The sequence below is a fragment of the Nicotiana tabacum genome, chromosome 22, assembly GCF_000715075.1.
Source record: "Nicotiana tabacum cultivar K326 chromosome 22, ASM71507v2, whole genome shotgun sequence".
In the NCBI taxonomy this organism is placed as follows: Eukaryota; Viridiplantae; Streptophyta; class Magnoliopsida; order Solanales; family Solanaceae; genus Nicotiana; species Nicotiana tabacum.
Genome location: NC_134101.1, coordinates 128,802,368 through 128,822,258, shown reverse-complemented (window position 1 = coordinate 128,822,258; position 19,891 = coordinate 128,802,368). Strand labels below are relative to the sequence as shown.

Sequence of the window (19,891 nt, the reverse complement as noted above, 5' to 3'; positions counted from 1 at the left end):
TGATTCGGTTATTTTTTGATTTAAACCTAAACGAAATTAAATTTAATCGAGTTTTAAAATTTAAAACTAAAATCAAACCAAACATAACCTTAAAAATATTAATTTATTTGATCGATTTTCGGTCTGGTTCAATTTTTTTGGATTTTTATAAACACGACTGACTGGTCCTAATTCTATTTTATAAAAGGCTCTTGCGAGGTCTATTCACCGAAATAGTGACAACTCACAAGCAGTTAAGCATGGGGTGTTCACGTCGATCTCTCAGCCTTTGCCACGTATTCAAGTATGTGCCACCTTCCCCCCTCTCTTTCTTCAACTCCACGCCCATCAGCTATGCTTGCTTCTTCTGAGTGAAAATGAAGAGATCAGACAAATGAAAATGAAAAGAAAATAATACTTAAGAGAGAACAAATTAAAATGAAGGCTGAGAGTTTAGTGGTTTCAGCAGCAATTAACATAGGCTTAGCTATTCTGATTCTCTCTCTTTTCTCCATACTGAAAAAACAGCCTTTCTACGCCCCCGTTTATTATGCTCGCCGCCTCTCACTTGGCCACCGTACCGACCACCAGTCTTTTAATTTCCGGCGGTTGCTTCCGGAGCTGAACTGGATTTCTCGTGCCGTTCGGGTTACAGAGGAGGAGATTCTCGACAACTGTGGCCTTGATGTCCTCGTATTCGTTAGACTCTTCAAATTTGGGTCAGTCCTCCTGTTATTTAGTGAGAGCTATATGTGAATTGTTTTATTTGGAGTGTTATTCTAATTATTGTTTTAGATTCTCATTGTTGATCCTTGATACCTTTTTATTTTTAATTCTCATGTATGAAAAGGAATGTACTATGGATAAACTTTCTCTGTTTAACATATATATTTGGAGCGGACAAAAAATTAGAGAAACACTAGTGAATAGAGGTTTATTTATTGGTAATGAAGACCAGACAGACGTGGCAGCCTTGTAACTCTTTTCAACTCAATTTATGTATCCTAGTTTAGTTGGGGTGGCTAGACTATTGGAGTACGATAGCAACAACTAAACCTGGAATTACAAACTAGTTGTGGTTGACTATATGAATCTTTTTACCACAATTTCGCTCGCTCTATGCTAGCTAGACTTTACTGCACATACTATACTCATAGTGTGAACCCCCTTGCGCCCCCTAAATCCGCCCCAGCTAGAAACCTTACTCTTTTTTTGTGGATAATAATTTTATTAAGTTAAGTACCATGGAAGTACTGCCAATGTACATCAACAAAATACAAATATGCTCTTAACTCAGCATTAGCCTCATAGAGTGCTTCTTCATATTTCAAACTTTTGGCAGATACACCCTTGGTAGTTAAACTGACGATATCATCTGCAAATGCATACACATTGGACTTTGCCTTATATACTACTTCTACAATCTGCGCTATTCTGCAACTTGATGCCTTACATTTTATGAGATGACTTCAACTTCATTATATTTAAGAGGAAATTGCAGTAAAAATGGCACATAGCATGCGTATTAGATTGTTCTGGTATATGTTGATCTTTGGCTGATTACTGTCTGAGTTTTGACTTCATACAAAGATTTACCTTCACCAATATTTTCTCATGCATGAGAATTTAGGTTCAAGCTTCTTTATAAGGAAAGCTCCGTATGTCAATCTCTCACCTAAATGCAATGGTGTTTGTGCAAAGTATAGGATTGCAGATCTTGAGAAGTGAAAGAGTATAAATTTTTTCTGTGACATGTGAACATCTCTGACTAAAGGCACATTTTCCTATCAATCCAAACTTATGCCTTCAATTATTATCAGTGGCATGCAAAGATTGAACTCACATTTCTACTTGAAACTGTTTCTCAGGATCAGATTCTTTGTTGTTTGTTCTATTGTTGGAGTTCTGGTACTTCTCCCACTAAATTATACTGGGAGTACTGTACCAAATACGAGCTCTCATTCCATGGATGCTTTCACAATATCTAATATCAGCAGTGGCTCTGACAGGTAATGTTCTCAATGCTACTTGTGTACTTCTGCAACTTCTTGCAGATAACATATCTCATCTATGCTTTAGCTCATGTTGTCTACAACCTGGTTTATCAGTCCTACGACAGGTTCATAAGTCGCACAAAATTTCTCTGTGTTCAACGGTAATTTTTTAATACAGTTGCAGAGTCCATCATTTCTTGTAACAAAATCTGTAGAGCTGTTTTCTATAATTGTTAAGATTCTGGACATGATCATTAAATGTTCAGATATGCGGTTGAAGAGTTAAGTTTGTATTATGAAAAGTTTTAGAGTTGAATTAATGCAAGAAAGAGAAGCAGTAAGGTTGGTGTAACTGAGGGAGATAGTTCCGTATTCTGTTGGCTCAAAGACTTCAGACAAGATCCTTAAGGAAGGTTTAAAATAGGCGGGCATGTTCAATACTTACTCTTAAAACACCCCTTTTTCGACTCTTAACTTAAAAGGTACCTCTCATGAGATGTTTGAATATCCAACAATGTGAAAACAAGTTCATATTGGTCGATGGGGAGTGATACAAGTTTTTAAGGTTGCGAGAGCAACTTTAAGAGAGAACCTGGAGAAAGAAATGCAGCATACGGAAGCTATTAAAGAACCAAGTTTCTTTAAATGGTTTAAGGCAGGAATCACGAATTAAGTTTTGTTTACAGTTAGCTTGGAGAAGCACTTGACCATCTAGCTAAGGAGTTGAGACTTATTTTTGAGGTAGAAGTAACCCATGTTTGCTTCTCTTTGCTTCTTAAACAAATTTGGGGCTCGTAACCCATGTTTGTAGAAGTTCCTCATGTTCTTTGCTGCATTCCTGGAATAAGGAGTGTTGCCAGTGAAAAGGGTTTCTAGAAGACGTGGAATGTTAATGTTTGATATTCATTGTGATGGAGAAATAGAAGTTAAATGAAAGGAGGAACTGTTAATTAATTTTCTTGAAATCCAGCCTTTAGGTGTGATAACATACCTAGTAGGAACTGAAAGATGTTAAATTTTCGTATATTTTTTATCATTTTTAATTTAACAGAGTTCTATAAATTATCTTTTTCTGGTATTTAGCCATTCGGATACCATCAAGTTTTGTAGCCAATAACCATCTTCATTCTTGTCTTTTAGTTGTATGTTGTCTGTTATATGTGTGGATTGTTAAGTTCTTACAAAATGGACTCATTTTTTGCATTTATTCTGTCATTCACAGGCTTTGGGTGCATTTTTCTTTCTTGTGCTTTGTCTCGTGTTATGGAATGTACCTACTTTACAAGGTAATGGCTAGCTAGTTCTCTTAAATTCATGCTTTAATAATTGTGGACTGTTATTGCTTGTTAATAATGTTGACAAGTTGTTATGTTCGATAAAGTTTTCCGTTTTTAATGGCAGTTTGCTTCGTAGATGTATTGGTTTCATAATTCTTCTTTTTTTTTTTTTTTTTTTTGCAGTAAATGCTAATATCTGGGTTAGTTTACTAATTTCTTTATAAACAGTTTTTCAGATCATATATAAAAAGAAGCTTCTAGTTGGCGATCTCTCAGACTTGGAATTGTTTATGTCTGCGAATTGGTGAAAAAATGTTTTGGGGAAAAAAGAAGTTATTGGTCATGAAATACAACTGTTTATACTTCATATTTTTAATATTTTTTTCTGGTGTTGCATGGAAATAATGCATGAAGTTGTATGACTTGAAATTTTTTCCCATGTCCTCTTCAGGAGTACAATGACCTTCTTTTCAAAAGGGTTCAACAGCTATGTAATAGAAGGAGTGAACCTGATCAATTCACCATTCTGGTTCGAGAAATTCCACTTTGCAATGAGCACAAGACTCGTGGATGCAGCGTAGACCACTTCTTTTCCAAACATCATCCATATTCATACGAGTCTTTTCAAATTTTATATGATGGGAAACATCTGGATAAGCTACTAGTAAGAACAAATTACACTTGGTGCATTCAAGTTATTTCCATTAGCTAGTTTTCTATTAGTTCCTTAAGAATTAAGTTTCAGCAGAAGTACTGCCTTTATCTCGAACTAGTTGTAGTTTATTTATCGTTTATATAGATAATATCCACCAATCAAAAATGGGACTCTATTGTTATTTTCCAGCTTTACTGGTCCAACATAACTGAAAAGTCATACCCTTTTCACTCTTCAAATAATTGACGCGTTTCTGTAATGCAAGAATGCAAAGTAGAGTATTGGGGGCTGCTTGTTTGATGTTCCTTTCCAGCTCTATGAATTAGTCTGCGTTATTTGTGTCTTAATGATCCTCTCAAGTCAAGTCACAACAATAAATTTGAAAGGCAGGCATTAATTTGCTATACAACTGTATGACTGATAAATTTTAAAATGCCACTCATAATTGTAAGTTAAACCCTTGGAAAGAAATGTGCGACTCATAGTAGTATCGCACTCCAGATATACCAGCCTGCTTCAGTGATTAGCAAAAAGAAATAGTACTACATAGATTTATGCTATTCCTTGAAGATAAGGGGTAAGGATAGAGAATAAAAGAAGGTACACTGCATCGATGTTGATATGTTGAAAATCATAAGTGTTTCTACTAGAATCTTTTTCCCTGTGATTCAGCTTTTATACGTTTTACCCTCATAATGATACTGACAGATGGTATGGATCCTAGTGCCAGGCAAAGTTTCTCACCAAAAAGATTGAGGACCTGAGGCATCTTTCTTCTACTAAGAAATATAGTAGAAACTCATCTGCATCTGATGCATGGAAATATGATGCTAAAATAGAGAAGCTGGAAGACATGCTTCAAACCCTTGGTTGTGAAATAAGGCGTATACAGTGCAGAATGACGATTGAGCAGAAGGTTAGTGTTCACAGCAAATGTTTGTGATGGTAATGACAGTACTGGAGTTCAGCAAGTTTTGCTAGCATTGTTTTATTTTTTCCCTTTCAGATATACTTGCTCCAGTTCCCTGCAGCTTTTGTGTTCAGTCTGTGTGGTGCCTACTCTCTTAATATGTCAAAGAAGTCCAGCCTAGCACAGTGATCACTTAGCTCTCATCGTTAGTTTATTAGTTGGGGTAATAGGTTAAGTCTGTCAGATATATCTAAAAGAAAACTATGTTAAATTGTGTAATCCATAGAAGATAAGGAAAATTCTAGAGTGAACTTTGCATGCCTTATCGATCATGATAATGAAAATGGAAAGGGGCAGAAGGGAATGGGACCTAATAGATAAAGTATGGTCTCTATCCGGAGCTTGTGCTGCCCGGTCACAAGCTAAGAGTATTATATTGCTGGTAATTCCTGCTATTGCTTTCATCAGCAATTGATATCAGTGATCATATGGCAGTCTAAAAATGCTATCTCGATTTCATTCAAGAACACCTGAAGTAATTGTGTAGTTTCTCAGGTTTGTCTCATATTGCTGTGTGCCACACTCATTTACAAGAGGAATTCTGGGATTAAGATATTTTTCAAGGAAGCTTCAAATTATTAACTACATTTAGTGTCAAAACATGATTATCAACAGCTCACTGCCAGATGAACACTTAATGATTCATCACACACCTTCTACATTTTAATTTCTAACTCGTGTGTTTCGTCACTAGAATTTCATAATTGAGTTCGTTAATCTGATGTCCTGCGGAGCAAGAAGTGTCACTTAAATACAAAGGTCCAGAGGTACTAAAAATTGTTAATGCAAACGCAATTTAGACTAAAGCAAATATAAGGTCGGGGGCTATCTTTATTCTGATGTTCAGCTGCTAAACTTCGTACATTTTAGAATGTCGATATTTTGCTCATTGAGAGCTACATTGTGGGGCTTTGCTCTTGTTGCATTCCCTGCCAGTCAGTTACTGGTCACATCTACTTATCATTTTTACTTCTCCGTATTTCATCTTTGTCAATTGAGTAAGGTCATTCTTGCAATTGGTGTGCTCATTAGGATTTGGATTTCTATTTAGTGCAACATAGGCTTCTGCCAAGAAATTTGCTGAACTTTCTGAAAGGATTTCTAGACTAATTATTCTGTTTCCTGAAGTACCGCGAACATCTTCTATTCGGTATTTCTTCTTTGACTCTGGTAAATAAAAGGTATCTTTTGTTTGAGTGGTTTGCTCATTCTATATCAACTTCTATGGTGATTGAAGATGATATAAAGAAATGGGTAAACCTTTAAATCATTGAAGGAAACTTGTTTCAAGATATCGACAATCTCTCGGAATCAATACAACCTTAGCTAATATAGAACACAATAGAGGATCTATATAGTGGTAGTAACTTCTTGGTTATGAATTAGTTGTTATTACATTTACATTTAGGTCTGATATACCCTGAGAAGTCTTTTGTTATTCTGGTTAGAACTTTTTTTTTTAAGATTAGAACTTGTATATATCTAGGCATAGGTGTGCGATTTGGAGAACTCTTATATTGCTTTACAGAACAAATTACCTTGTTGGAATGAAATGGGTTTGAATAGAACGGGAAGTATAAAGATGACTTATGTTCGATCCAACTAGTTTGAGATTGGGGTTAGATTGATTGGTTGATATCAAAAAAATATTTTGCTTGTTCAGGAAATTCTCTCTAATTGCTTGCTACTTGTGAAGATGGGCCTGGAAATGTTAGCAATGCTTCAGTCTTTCAGTTGCAATTTTGACCTCATATGAGTTGGCCACGATGATATCCTGACATATTGAGGTATATGTCTGGGTCATTTGGTGAATTTTCCATCTAAATAGGAGTGAGGAAAATATTATCTGTTGTCATCCATTTGTGTGCTATTGAGATTGTGTATGGAGATCTAACAAAGTGCACGAGGATTTGTCTGTTATCTTATAACTGGTCATGGAATGATTCTGTAATGATCTTTTAACAGTTGAACAATTTGTTTAACTTGCCCATATTTTTATTTCTTAGGAATTGCCTGTGGCTTTTGTTACATTTAGTTCACGATGGGGCGCTGTTCTAGCTGCCCAATCTCAACAGCACACAAATCCACTCCTCTGGATCACTGAAGTGGCTCCAGAACCGAGAGATGTGATCTGGCAAAATTTGGCAATTCAATATCGTCATTTGCCACTGTACAGGATAGTGATAATTGTTGCAGCATCACTTCTTACCATCTTCTTCGTGATACCAGTGACAGCTGTTCAGGGAATTGCCAAATATGATCGACTGAAGAAATGGTTTCCTCCTGCCATGGCTGTGGACTTAATGTACAGGCTTCATCTCTTTATTATTTCTGCCTTTTGATATCTCAAATATATAATATGTTTCATGCTGTAGTATATCATACTCCCCAGTATGGTGAGTATTTTGAAGTACTCCCCGTGTCACAAAAAGAATGATGGGGATGAGAATACGAGGTTCAACCTTCTGATTTTTAGTGTGAATTTGGCATCAACTTCTTATTAATTTTGAGGGAAAATTTGCATATCAAAAAATCACATAAAAAGTACTATAAATCTAACTTTTACTATTAAGAATATTTCAAAATGTTACTGTTTGATTTTCCAAACAGTAATTACACCATTCTTTTGGGACGAGAGAGTAACTCGATTCACATCGAAGTTCTTCTGTACATTGGCTGAGGATCAGAAGACGCAATGATGGAGTCCTGGACAAGATTGTCTTTGCTCTTAGGTTGCTCATTCTTTATTGTTTATCTTCTCCTCTTTCTTTTCAAATTAGATATATTATTGTTTCTTTCCCCCTTTTGGTTTTTATCTCTTCTCTTTGTGGGGAGGGGTTTGAGGTGGAGTAGGGGTAGTTACTGAGTCCTCCTATTTACAGTTTTTTGGTTGAAAAATGGTGTAGTAGGTTGCTGATCTTCAATCTTTTTGAAATATTGTGGCAGACCGAAGTTAAGGTCCATCATCACAGGATATCTTCCTAGTGCCATTCTTAATGGTTGCATATACATTGTCCCATTTGCCATGATCGGACTGGCAAGATTAGCTGGTTATATCTCGCGGAGTAAGAAGGATATAAATGCATGCAACATGGTGTTCTACTTCCTGGTAGGGAATGTATTCTTTTTAAGCTTGTTGTCAGGATCTTTACTAGATCAAATTGGCGAATCTTTCTTTCATCCCAAGGATATTCCCAACCGTCTTGCTAGTGCTGTCTCTGCTCAGGTGCAAAACATGTTAGCTTTGCTCTTTTCATTTAATATGTATTTTGCTCCTGTGTTAGGATACTGAATATTTGATTAGAAAAGAGGGATTGGTGCATGCACGTTTTCAGATAGTTGCTAACATTCAGCTGGAGCCTTTGATGTTTACATTACTTGTCTGATAAAGAACTGATAGGGCCTATCATAGTCAATATATTCTACTTGACATGTAGATGATTAACCTTTGCATTTGCATATTTCCTTTTTGTTCTTTCAGGCAGATTTTTTCATGACGTACATCTTGACAAATGGGCTGGCAGGATTCTCTTTAGAGATACTTCAGCCAGGATTACTCCTATGGGATACTCTAAAATCTTACACGTGGGACCATGGAAAGAAGAAACATCCTTATGTTTATTCACTACCTTATTATAGAATTATCCCTTTTGTCGCGCTGTGTATGCTGATTGGGATTGTTTATGCGGTGGTCTCTCCTTTGCTTCTTCCATTTCTGGTAGGCTACTTCCTGCTTGGATATGCGGTGTTCATCAACCAGGTGAAGTTTCTCTACATGCAATATTTGTGTGTTAAGAACAATCTGCTTATAAGCTTGACCCACATCACTTTGCACCTGTGTAATCATAGTTCGTCCGGTCTTAGCTTTGAGTAGTAATTTCCTTAATTGGTCAAAAATTGCCTTAACCCAAAAAGGAGGAAAAAAGGAAGAAGAAAAGTAATCATCCAACAACGAACTTTATATACTTGTTATCAAAAATATTATGAGCTTATATACCATTTTCCTCTGTCCAATGTCATCTCTTGATTTTTAATTTTTGAACATTCCGGTCTGTCTGTCTGGATAATATGTCGTTGTACAGCTGTTGGTGAATTCACAGAGATGCAAATCTACAATCATTTGAAATAATATTTTAGATTAATGAAGTTTTAAGTGCTCGTATGTACTTTTGCCTCGGATTTTTGGGAGATCATTCTGCTTTAGCTGCTATAGTACATCTGCAGCACTGATACTTATGAAATTAGAAGCAGCTCAACCTTTTGTGGTTTTGGGGGCTTTCTTATCGATGCTATTATAGACCTAGATATTCGCTGTTTGGTTCTCTCATTCTTTTTCATTTCGAGAAATGGCTGTAGTTCTTATCCTAAGTGACTAGTTTTCTTCTGTTAAGGGGATTGCAACAAGTTTCACTCCTTAGTTTAATACAAGCTGTTATTACATTCATCTTCTTTTACACCCCTTAAACTACATTACTATCATCAGGGTTAAGTATCCTGTTGATAATAAAATATATTGTTGATACACTTTATTTGGTGCTTATTTATTGAAGGCGAGCTCAATTTTTTTAGAATAAATATGAAGGAATATGAATTGTGTGATGTTTTTTGCAATGCAGATTGAAAATGTGTATATAACTACATACGAGACATGTGGTCGATATTGGCCATACATTCATCACTACATTATAGTTGCAATCATACTTATGCAAGTCACAACGATTGGTCTTTTTGGACTGAAAGCAAAGCCTTCAGCTTCCTTCTCCATTATCCCTCTCTTGGTCGTCACTATTCTCTTTAACGAGTATTGCAAGATTCGATTTCTTCCAACTTTCAACCAAGTCTCAGTTCAGGTAACTACTCTGTTCATTGATACCTTCCAGACCTTCCCCATCCCCTCATCCCCCTCCCAAAGTAGAACTCCAGCGAAGCAGTGCAAAGTCGCATAAAGAACACACCGCAAGGTACATTCGTTTGAATTTATGGGTCAGCACTGACCTATACGTTCTAGCATCTTATGTCATCTCTCTCTCTCTCTCTCTCACTTGGAATTTGTGGAAAGGTTGTATAGTTAAGGATGTGGATCACTACCAAAAAAATGATTTTTCTAACACCCGAGGTTCTCTTTTTATTTGCTGAGATTTTTCAGCCCTTTTCCTTGGAATAAATAAGAGCTCTTTAAAGTGGTCAAATCGTACAAACCCCTGGATCAATGTGAATGATTTTTATTTTTCAAAGTTTCTACATATTCCTTCGAGCTTTATTCTTCTAATAAATCATATAATCGTCAAAAGAAGGTAAAATACATAGAAAGATGATGTCTGAAGAAAACATGTTCCATTGAATCGATCTGCCAGAAAGCCTTGAGGGCTTCCTTTTTGAAAAGAAAAGATTTGTTATTTGAAGTAGATATGTCCCTTGACCCTCAAAATTGAGCCAAGTATGTCTGACTGTTTTGGAGGACTAGGTGTTCCCCGAAGTGCTAACACAGAGCTAAGCTCAAATCTCCAGCATTTTCCTCTTTTGCCATCATTTATTTTGGAACAAGTTGGATTGTATAGATTAAGCGAAAAATTGCATAACGAGGTAAAATCAATTGGGGCAAACACTAGGGGTGTGTGTAAATGATAATCTGTCCTATTAATATTGCATGATAAGCTTAACTAGGAATGAAAAGGATAATCTTATCTAAAAGGAGATGCACTCATATTCATCTAAGGCTAAGCTAGCTAATCTTATCTAAAAGGAGATGCACTTATATTCATCTAAGGCTAAGCTGTTTCGCTTATCACAATTTTAATGTTGGATGTCACTCTGGTGAATGTGACTAGGAGTCGCTTGGATAGAGACTGACTCGATGTTGTTGCTCTTTGTATGCTTATAATTGCCAAGGCCTTGTACAAAGTCTTATGCACTCCATCAACTAGTAAAATTTAACCGGCACTTTAGGCGCTAGAATTGTTGGTCCAAAGGGCAACTCTTGCTTTGTTTCTGGGAAAAGTTATGTCTTGTGAGTTTATTTGATTTTCAACTGATATTATGGTATTTGTCATCAGGAAGCAAAGAAAAATGATGAACTTGACAAGAAGGATGGGTTGATGGAGGAAAATGTCCGGAAGGCTCTAGATGCTTATTCTCCTCCATGTTTGCGGCCCTTGGACCTCGGGATGGAAGGAACAAGCTCTACGAAGCCATTTCTATCTCCTGCATAGAACATGTTCTCTTCTCTTTTTTCCTTCCTGGTTACCACATGCGCATATCTGCCATTTTGTTAGTGTGTGTGTTTCAACTTCATATCGTCAGATTATACCACGAGAAGAAAGTTGACGAAAATTATGTATTGTTCACTGCCCAACGTCGTACCAATTTTGATGGTGCCATTTTGTTTTATTGACAAGGCTCATCATTGCTAAGGCCATTTTGAAATTATCTGTTGGGTCTGAGTAACCGTACGCAGGAAAACAGCCTCAAGAAATAATGTCGTTATATTCATGTGTGTTCTAGTTGTAACCAAAACTAGAATATAGGATGTAAGGGGTAACGTAATTTTCAAGAAAAAAATTTTCTTTATGAAGTATATTTGTATTTGGTTATCATTTTTCGTAAAGTTCTTAATGGGGGGAGATAAAGCCTCCAAATTTTTATTTTTTTGGAAGAGGAAAAAACCTCGAATTCGTTTGATGTTTACATCAAATGGACGACATTGGAATTTCAGCTCTTACTTATATTACAGAGACGTGAAAGATGCTTTCAGTTCTTATTGTTACTTTATGTTTAGTTTAATTGAACATTTAGATCGATAAGCTACGTTTCGATCCATTTCGCCCTACTCCAGTATATCTGATCTCAGTTCCGATTTTTTTTTTTCATCGTCGTACACACTTCTATATAGATATCTCGGTTTTGGTTTAGCTAGGTGGCATTGGTTATACAGATCAATTTGCTTCTATTGCGTTATTAACTGCATTTGTTCCAAGTTTATTTTTTTGGATCTTCCCTCTTTGTGATGTTATGCCTACGGAAATACACTTATCTTGCTTGAGCGTTTGGGTTGCAGGCAAAACGGGTGAAGTTAAAAAAGAAAGTTATTATTCGGACTTGTAATTAAAAAATAATTGATTCAAAAATCATTGAAAGATAGTCATTTTTTGACACCTTCAATCATCGAATTGCCAATGAAATCACGTATTTAGAAGTCTTCAGAGTGTCGCCAACCATTTTAGTAGCACGTTCCTTTTCTGTGTTCCAATTATCGCTACCGTGTAACATTATTGGACTTAATAGTGATTTTCTAGGGAGAAATTAAAAATAGCCAAATTTACAAGCGGTCCTTCAAAAATAGCCACAATTTAAAAAGTATTCGAAATTTAACCACTTTTTATGTAAAAATAAATCTAAACGCAAACACTGTTTAAAATCCGAAAAAACACTCCAGCATAATATACTGGAGTTCCAGTATAATATACCGGTCTAGCATGATATACTGGAGTTTGGAGCACCGGTGCTCCAGTCCCCAGTATATTATACTGGAGCCAACAAAGTATACCGGTCCAGCATAATATGCTGGAAGTTCATACACAGGTGCACCGAACTCCAGTATATTATGCTGGACCGGTCCTTATTGCAGCAAAATAGTAACTATTTTTCAATGACTTGGCAAACACTGACTATTTTTGAATGACTAATCCGAAAACTGGCTAGACCATGCTATTTTGTCAAATTTTCTGACTTGCAGTCGTCTAACATCTCATAGCATTTCATATTTACCATATTATTTTCTTATAAACGAAGCGTAGATATCTGGACTTATGTGTGACTTGCATACCGAAATTCTTCTCACAACGGTTAAGCTAAAGTAAGATTGTGTTTTTCAAGTTTCTTATAGGGTTTCTTTCTAGTTTTAACATTAGGTTGATTCGTCGATTAATATAATATTACTTGAAATTAGCATGAAACATAATCACATATACTATAGGTCAGCACATCTATAACGCATACGAATACAAACTTGCGGCGGATCCTTGAGATAAACGCATGGTTAATGTGTGCCTTAAACTTGTGATATCTCAATCATATAAGAAGTTATTCTACATATTTGAAATTGTTTTTCATCAAAGCACACACAGAAGGATTTCTTTGCACATCTCCGGTCTTCCTATATATTATTATAAATGCTACAAAGTAAAAAAAAAAAATGAATGAATTCCCAGATATTTGTTAAGGCACATTTGGAACAAACATTACATCAAAAGCATCAGTTTGTGCCTTGTCACCGTATGCTGGTTTTCGGGACCAATCTATACCTTTTGCTTGTTCTGTAAAAACCACGGATGGATAGGTACAGAGGTATAAGCTTATTTATCTCAGAACTAACATAATCGTCATGACCTGCTACTTCGTAGGAGTTGTTACATCTGTCCTTAAATGATACAACTGCCAAAATCCAATGAAGTTTCTCTTTCAGGTTGACTGCCCCTTATGTATTGGAACAAGGATAGATGTATCGTTGAATTTTGGTAGTAGTATCATTTAAGGATAGATGTTATGGTCTATGACTCCTACCTTATGATGCTTATGTCAGTTCTAAAATAGATAAGCTTGCTAAGCTTATACCTCTTTACCTATTCATCCATAATTTTTTTGGAGACAAGCAAGGTGTAGATTGGTATCATGAACCAGCATACAGTGACAAAGCACAAATTGATGCTTTTGATGTAATGTTTATTCCAAATGTGTCTCAACAATAATCTAGGAACATGTATGCATTCAATCCTATTTCTTCACTTTTGTAGCATTTATAATATATATAGCTTGACTTCCCATGCTTTTCTAACATCTCCATGGCACTCTCAAACCTATAAAGGAAGAACATCTAGTTCCTAAACTTTTCTACCCTCATATTTTCCATTACATCCTCTATTTCAACCGATCCAATTCTACGGATGTAATTAAGGTACATAACTTCGTGTCTATCGATGTAGGTTTGCAACATTTTTGTGATTTCTTCAAAATCATTCTCTTATACTCTTCACCACAAACGTAATGCTAGTATCCATGTGTGCTTTTAATACACAATCCTTCCTCTTCCCTTATCCTTCCTCGCATCCCCATCACCATTTATTTCCTTTAACTCGACTTCATACTTCCGGTCACAATTTCCTCCATAGATCCAATCTCAAGAGATGGGAACAACGGATTTTGATAATTGTTCAAATTGAATGTATGGTTAATGTCTAAACTCATAAAATTTGTTTTATAATTTGAAAATCATAAAGGCAGGACAGAGTGAAGCGCTCTCATTCAATGGGACTCACAACAATCCAGATACCCTTTAGCTAGCACATGCTAAAAAGAATAAGCAAATACCCGTCTAAGAACTTGCACCTCCTACATCTCTCAAAACATGTACCCTTCGCACTATTTCCCCTCTCAAACCCCAACGCAATCTTTAGTCTTTCCCATCATCACCACTAAAATTCATTCACAAACCCCGGGGAAAAAATAAAGAGAAGAAAAATAAAGGGACAGTTTCTCACTGCATTTTTTCTTTTTGATTGTTGTGTCTCTGCATCTAAAAATCAGGCACTTTGTATTTTATCTCTGTTCTGTCAAACACGTAATTAATAGGCCCGAATCTGAATAAATCCAAAATGAGATCAAGCTTAGTAGCTTGAACATTTAACTTTCAATTTTGTACAGCTTGTCTTACCCAATATCTGGATGACAAGCTTCATCGGTTTTGCAAAGGCAGAACCATCCTAATTAAACCTTTATCACAAGATATCCACCGAGCTAATAAGGCAATCGCAACAAATGATATCATAAGAAGCAGTGTAAGATATTCAGCAAAAACAGTAACGCCTTAACTCAAACATGCAAAATTAATCAGTAACCTCCCAGCAAAAGCTGTCTTTAAACAACACAAAAAGTACTAATCCAAAACATTAATTTAATATTACCGTAAAGGAGGTAAGCATCAAAGTACTGAAGCTTGAAAATCAAATTAACGGTAGGATTTCTGGAACCTAGCACGAGCACCACGACCTCCAAATTTCTTAGGCTCACAGCGCCTAGGATCAGCAACAAGCAAAGTCCTATCATACCTGACCAAAATATCCTTAATTTCCTTCTTCGACTGCTCATCAACGTACTTCTGGTAAAAAGCAACAAGTGCTTTAGCTATGGACTGACGGATAGCGTAAATCTGAGAAGTGTGACCTCCTCCTTTGACACGGATGCGCATGTCGACACCAGCAAAACGGTGACGGCCCAAGAGAAGGATTGGTTCAAAGGCCTTGTAGCGAAGGATTTCGGGCTGGACCAACTCGATTGGGACACCGTTAATCTTGATCAGACCGCGTCCGCGCTTGCAGTGAGTCACCGCCACTGCTGTCTTCTTCCTCCCGAAGCATTGGACTGATTCCGCCGTTGCTTCTAGCTTCTGCATTTTGCCTTGATTGAGAGCTGAAAATGGGAGTGTGAGAGGCGAAAGAGTGTGGTTAGGGTTTTTGAAGTAAAATAATTGAGCAGTATGAATACCGAACACTATGGGAAAATTTAAACAAACAAAAAGGCTCACTTGAAAAGAATTGGGATTTTTACCTAGTTATATTATATTAGAAACTTATTTACCTATGTTCTCTATGTTTTGAAGTTTTTAATAAATATCTAGGTTTTTCTTACAAATTGTATATATTTCTTCTTAAAATAATCCTACCCCATTAAAATAATCCTCTCCTCTTCTCTCTCCCCTTTTTAACATCAAAATTCATTAATCTAATCCTCGAATCTCCATCTTCTCTCTTTCCACCATTATCAATAGCTTTATATTATTAAAAAACATTCTTAAAATTTTATGATAATTGTATGATAATTGTATCATAATTATATTTGAATTGCATCAGATACATCAATGCTTAAAACATAAATGTATCACAATTGTATTTAACTTGTATCTGGTATATTAATACCCAAAATAATACATGATACAATACTAATAAATTAATATACAATTATCACACTTGTGATACAAACTGTGAAATTCATCACGAAGGCACAACTGCTCGTAACAATATACAATGAATATACAACTCTCATACATTTGTAATACAATCTTGCAACAAGTATGATACATATATAATTATAATACAATCGCGATACATTTCTGAAAAATTTTGATCATCATCTTCTTCAAGTTTCAATCACAACTATACAGTAAAAATTTAATGTAATCATATTATAATTGTATTAGTGTTGTATTGAGTATTATTTTGGGTATTGATGTATCATATACAAGTCACATATAATAAAGATTTTAGAAAGAAAGAAAACAAGATTCTAACGCTTACCCACAACTTGATTCAAGAACAATATTTTGAATTTTGTCTGCATTATATCAATAAAAAAAATAGAGATTTTGGGTGATTAGTAAGAAAGAGAGAAATTGAATTTCAAAAGATTTGGAAGAGCAAAAAAATCTGCAATGTTTCTTTTGGGGGGTGGGTGGGTGGGGGAGGGGTTGGGGAGGATAAAAATGGGTAAGCAAGATTTTGGCTAACAATAGGTAAACGAAATTTCTTACTGTGGGTAAGATTAATCTTGGATAATTGTTAAGAAACATAGAAGATGTTTTCTGTAATCCTTTGGAAAAGGAAAGAATTTTAAATGTATGGGGAATTATTGGAAATGGGAGTTGAGTATCACGTAACTGATAGCCTAGATTTAAGGGATCTTAATTTTTTTTTAATTTTTTTTTATGATTTTGTATATAACTAGTAAATATAAATATAAAAAGTAATTAATAAAAAACCTAAATAAATGTGATAAATAGGTTTCTATTATAGTATAACTAGGTAAAAACCCCTTTACATAAATATCTGGTTGAATTTACTGTTTATTTTTCCTAGCCGGTATATAACCATAACACACTAATCTAACACGATTATATATATATATATATATATATATATATATATATATATATATATATATATATATATATATATATATATTATTAAGTTAATTCTTCAATTCGTTGACTATTTTTAGTTTAAGCGATTAAATGGATTATTAAGTTAATTCTTCAATTCTCCTTCGTTTTTTATACACGACAGTACAAAATGCATTGGTGGTAAGAAATTACTAGAATGTTTACTCCTAGAGTGCAATGTTAAACTTCTTTAAATGCTGCTAGAAATTTTCAAAATTTAAGAAGATGCATAAGTTCATACATTAATTCATATAATGAGTTGTCTTCAGAAAATTTAAATTTAAGCTTCTTCACTGCCAAAATATAAATGGAACGCCCCGTAAATTTTAACACTATTTTGAATTAAGGAAATCTTACAGAAATCTCCCAAAAAATTTCCAACTTACTAACCTCTAGCCATTAATCATAAATTTATCAAAACTAGCCAAACACATATAAAAAATAAATACCCAAAGAAATTAGATTCTTTCTCTCCAAGAATCACACACAAAGATCTCCTTCCATATTTTTAAGCATGATTAGCAACATTAGATGCAAGATGGAAAGGAAATTTCATGGATGAGGTAACAAATAAGGTGATGAAACACCAAAATGTACATATATATATATATATACAATATTCCAAAAATTTAAGCAAAAGAGAATTTTTTTTTCAATGGGTATGGTTGAGATTAATTGAAAACATATAGATGAGTCAATATACAAAATTTGAGAAAGATTCGAGGTGATTTGGACTGAATTGGTATCAAAATCGGATTCAAAAAGTTCTTCTGCGACACATGTATCACACGTGTATCTCACACGCAGTTATACATGGATATACATGTGATACAAATATAATACATATTGATACACAGTGTGATACACATGTCATTTTTTCATGTTCATATTCTACTCCGAATTTTCAATTCAAACCACCTCAAAACTCCACCAAATCCATCTCAAAACTGAGATTCAAGCTCCTTAAGATGTATCCAATCTATTCTAATAACACCCACTCAAAAGAAAGCAAAAAATTTGATTTTTTTTGCTACAAATAGCTAATTGGCTAATAATAGTAATATTTTATGAATTGGTGAATTTTTATAATAAGCTACTTATTAATGGACATAGCTGGTATTTTTCCTTGAATTAATTAGGAATAATGTGTATAATGATGTGATTTAGTTCCAAGGTGTGTATAGGCCCATACAAGGATGGTGAAATAATTGGAGCATGGTAATATGTGCACATAGCTTGAAAGCTTTTCTTATTATTACAGAAAGATTTTGAACCTTAACTGATAAGTTCTATGTTCTTTGTTATAATGATTTGACAAACTTCACGAGGAAACCAGATAAAGAACCTGAAATAATTAGTTATTTTGCATTTAGAGTAACTAGTCAGATGTCTAGTTCAACTCTCAATCAAATCAGTTAAGAGAACAGCAGATGGAACAAATAGAGATCAATTCCTCCGGTGACAGTACAAGTCAACTCTTTATAGCTGTTAAAGCTGCTGCACTATTACGTGTAGCATGTTGTGTACCGGATATTTGCTTACATCATCCCAATGACATCACACATATATATTATCAGCATGAGGCAAATGATTTCATCTCTCCAATACTTGTAAATCCAAAAATGATATTCTTTCAAATGCTAGCCACCACATCTCTCAAGAACAAAAGTTGCTGCAACCTCAAGGACCAGATCCAAAGATTGAAGATATCTTAAGTCCTTAGGTTTATTGAGTCTTTGTTATTTTGTTCTTCATTTTTAATCCTACACTACTTTCAAGAAGTGTCTTTGTAGGACAAATTTAAACTACTGTTTGGTTTAGTTTCTTGACTTGAGTTAGTCAAGGTTTGTTGCTTTGTAATAGAATTATTGCAAAGGGCTTACAGTAGAGTTATTGTAAGGGGTGAGGGATTAAGAGTTTAATTCCTAAGTTGCAATAGGTTATGATCTGAAGTTTGCTCGATTTAGTGGAGTTGAATCCTACTAGGGTAGGTCATGGTTTTTAATCCCTTGAGCAAGGAGTTTTTCACGTAAATATCGCGTATTGTTTATTTGCTGCCGATTTAATGTGGGAACAGATAGAGAACCTGGTTCCCTATACTATTTGGTTTTACAGTCTGTTTCTTATTGTGTAAACTGATATAGAACCTGGTTCTCTATACAGTTTGGTGACTCTTAGTTTCTATCAATTGGTATCAGAGCAGGTTCTTTCTAAAAAGGTTAACACCTAGAAATAATCTACTTGGCTGCTCCACCAAACTTCGAGGAAGGACAATCAACGTACATATCATCAAGATTCAACGACCAATATTATGGTTGGTAGAAAACAAGAATGCATGACTTCATCATGGCTGAGGACTCAGAGTTGTGTGATGTAATCTATGATGGACATTTTGTTCCCATGAAAACTGTTGGTGAGGGAACAGTTACAGTCCCAAAAACAAGAAAAGAGTACAACGATGCTGATAGAAAGGCTATTGAGAAGAGTTTTACGGCAAAGAAGATTCTTGTTTGTGGCATCGAACTAGATGGATACAACCGCATCTCAGCTTGTCAGTCTGCTAAGGAGATCTGAGAAGCTCTTCAAACTGCCCATGAGGGAACTACTCAGGTTAAACTGTCTAAAATTGATATGCTTACTACTGAGTATGAGCTTCACTCCCTTGGAGAAGTCATCCCAAGAAACAAGATAGTCCGGAAAACACTCAATGTTTTACCAGGTTCCTAGGAATGTAAAGTGAATGTAATCACTGAAGCCAAGAATCTGCAGAAGCTGACCACTAATGAACTCATTGGAAATCTCAAAACCTATGAGATGAAGAGAAAGAAAGATCTTGAAATAAGAGATCCCAAGAAGGAGAAAAACCTGATTCTTAAAGTTGTCCACACTAACTCAAGTAATGATGAATCTAACATGACGTATCTCACTTGAAGATTTCAAAAGATGATTCGTAAAAATGGTGGGATCCCAAAGAAAGGAAGTTCCAACAGGAACTTCAAAGGAAATGATTGTTGTAATAAGTGTGGAAAG

The 19,891-nt window shown here is 35.2% G+C and overlaps 2 protein-coding genes across 3 annotated transcripts; one reads left to right on the top strand and one right to left on the bottom strand.

Moving 5' to 3' along the window:
• Positions 1-209: 209 nt before the first annotated feature.
• On the top strand, positions 210-11,629 carry LOC107762149 (hyperosmolality-gated Ca2+ permeable channel 2.5). Of its 2 annotated transcripts, none has more exons than XM_016580477.2 (10): positions 210-698; positions 1,848-1,988; positions 3,196-3,259; positions 3,702-3,914; positions 4,630-4,821; positions 6,882-7,180; positions 7,822-7,984; positions 8,357-8,635; positions 9,492-9,725; positions 10,929-11,629. In XM_016580477.2, the coding sequence occupies exons 1-10, from the start codon at positions 418-420 to the stop codon at positions 11,082-11,084; spliced, it is 2,022 nt and encodes a 673-aa protein (XP_016435963.2). In that variant the 5' UTR covers positions 210-417; the 3' UTR covers positions 11,085-11,629. The 2 variants fall into 2 exon arrangements, with proteins under 2 accessions (XP_016435963.2, XP_016435961.2); XM_016580475.2 differs by having other exon boundaries at positions 7,822-8,101.
• Positions 11,630-14,713: 3,084 nt separating this feature from the next.
• Positions 14,714-15,368, bottom strand: LOC107762148 (small ribosomal subunit protein uS9). Its single transcript, XM_016580474.2, has one exon. The coding sequence runs from the start codon at positions 15,317-15,319 to the stop codon at positions 14,876-14,878; it is 444 nt and encodes a 147-aa protein (XP_016435960.1). The 5' UTR covers positions 15,320-15,368; the 3' UTR covers positions 14,714-14,875.
• Positions 15,369-19,891: the final 4,523 nt, after the last annotated feature.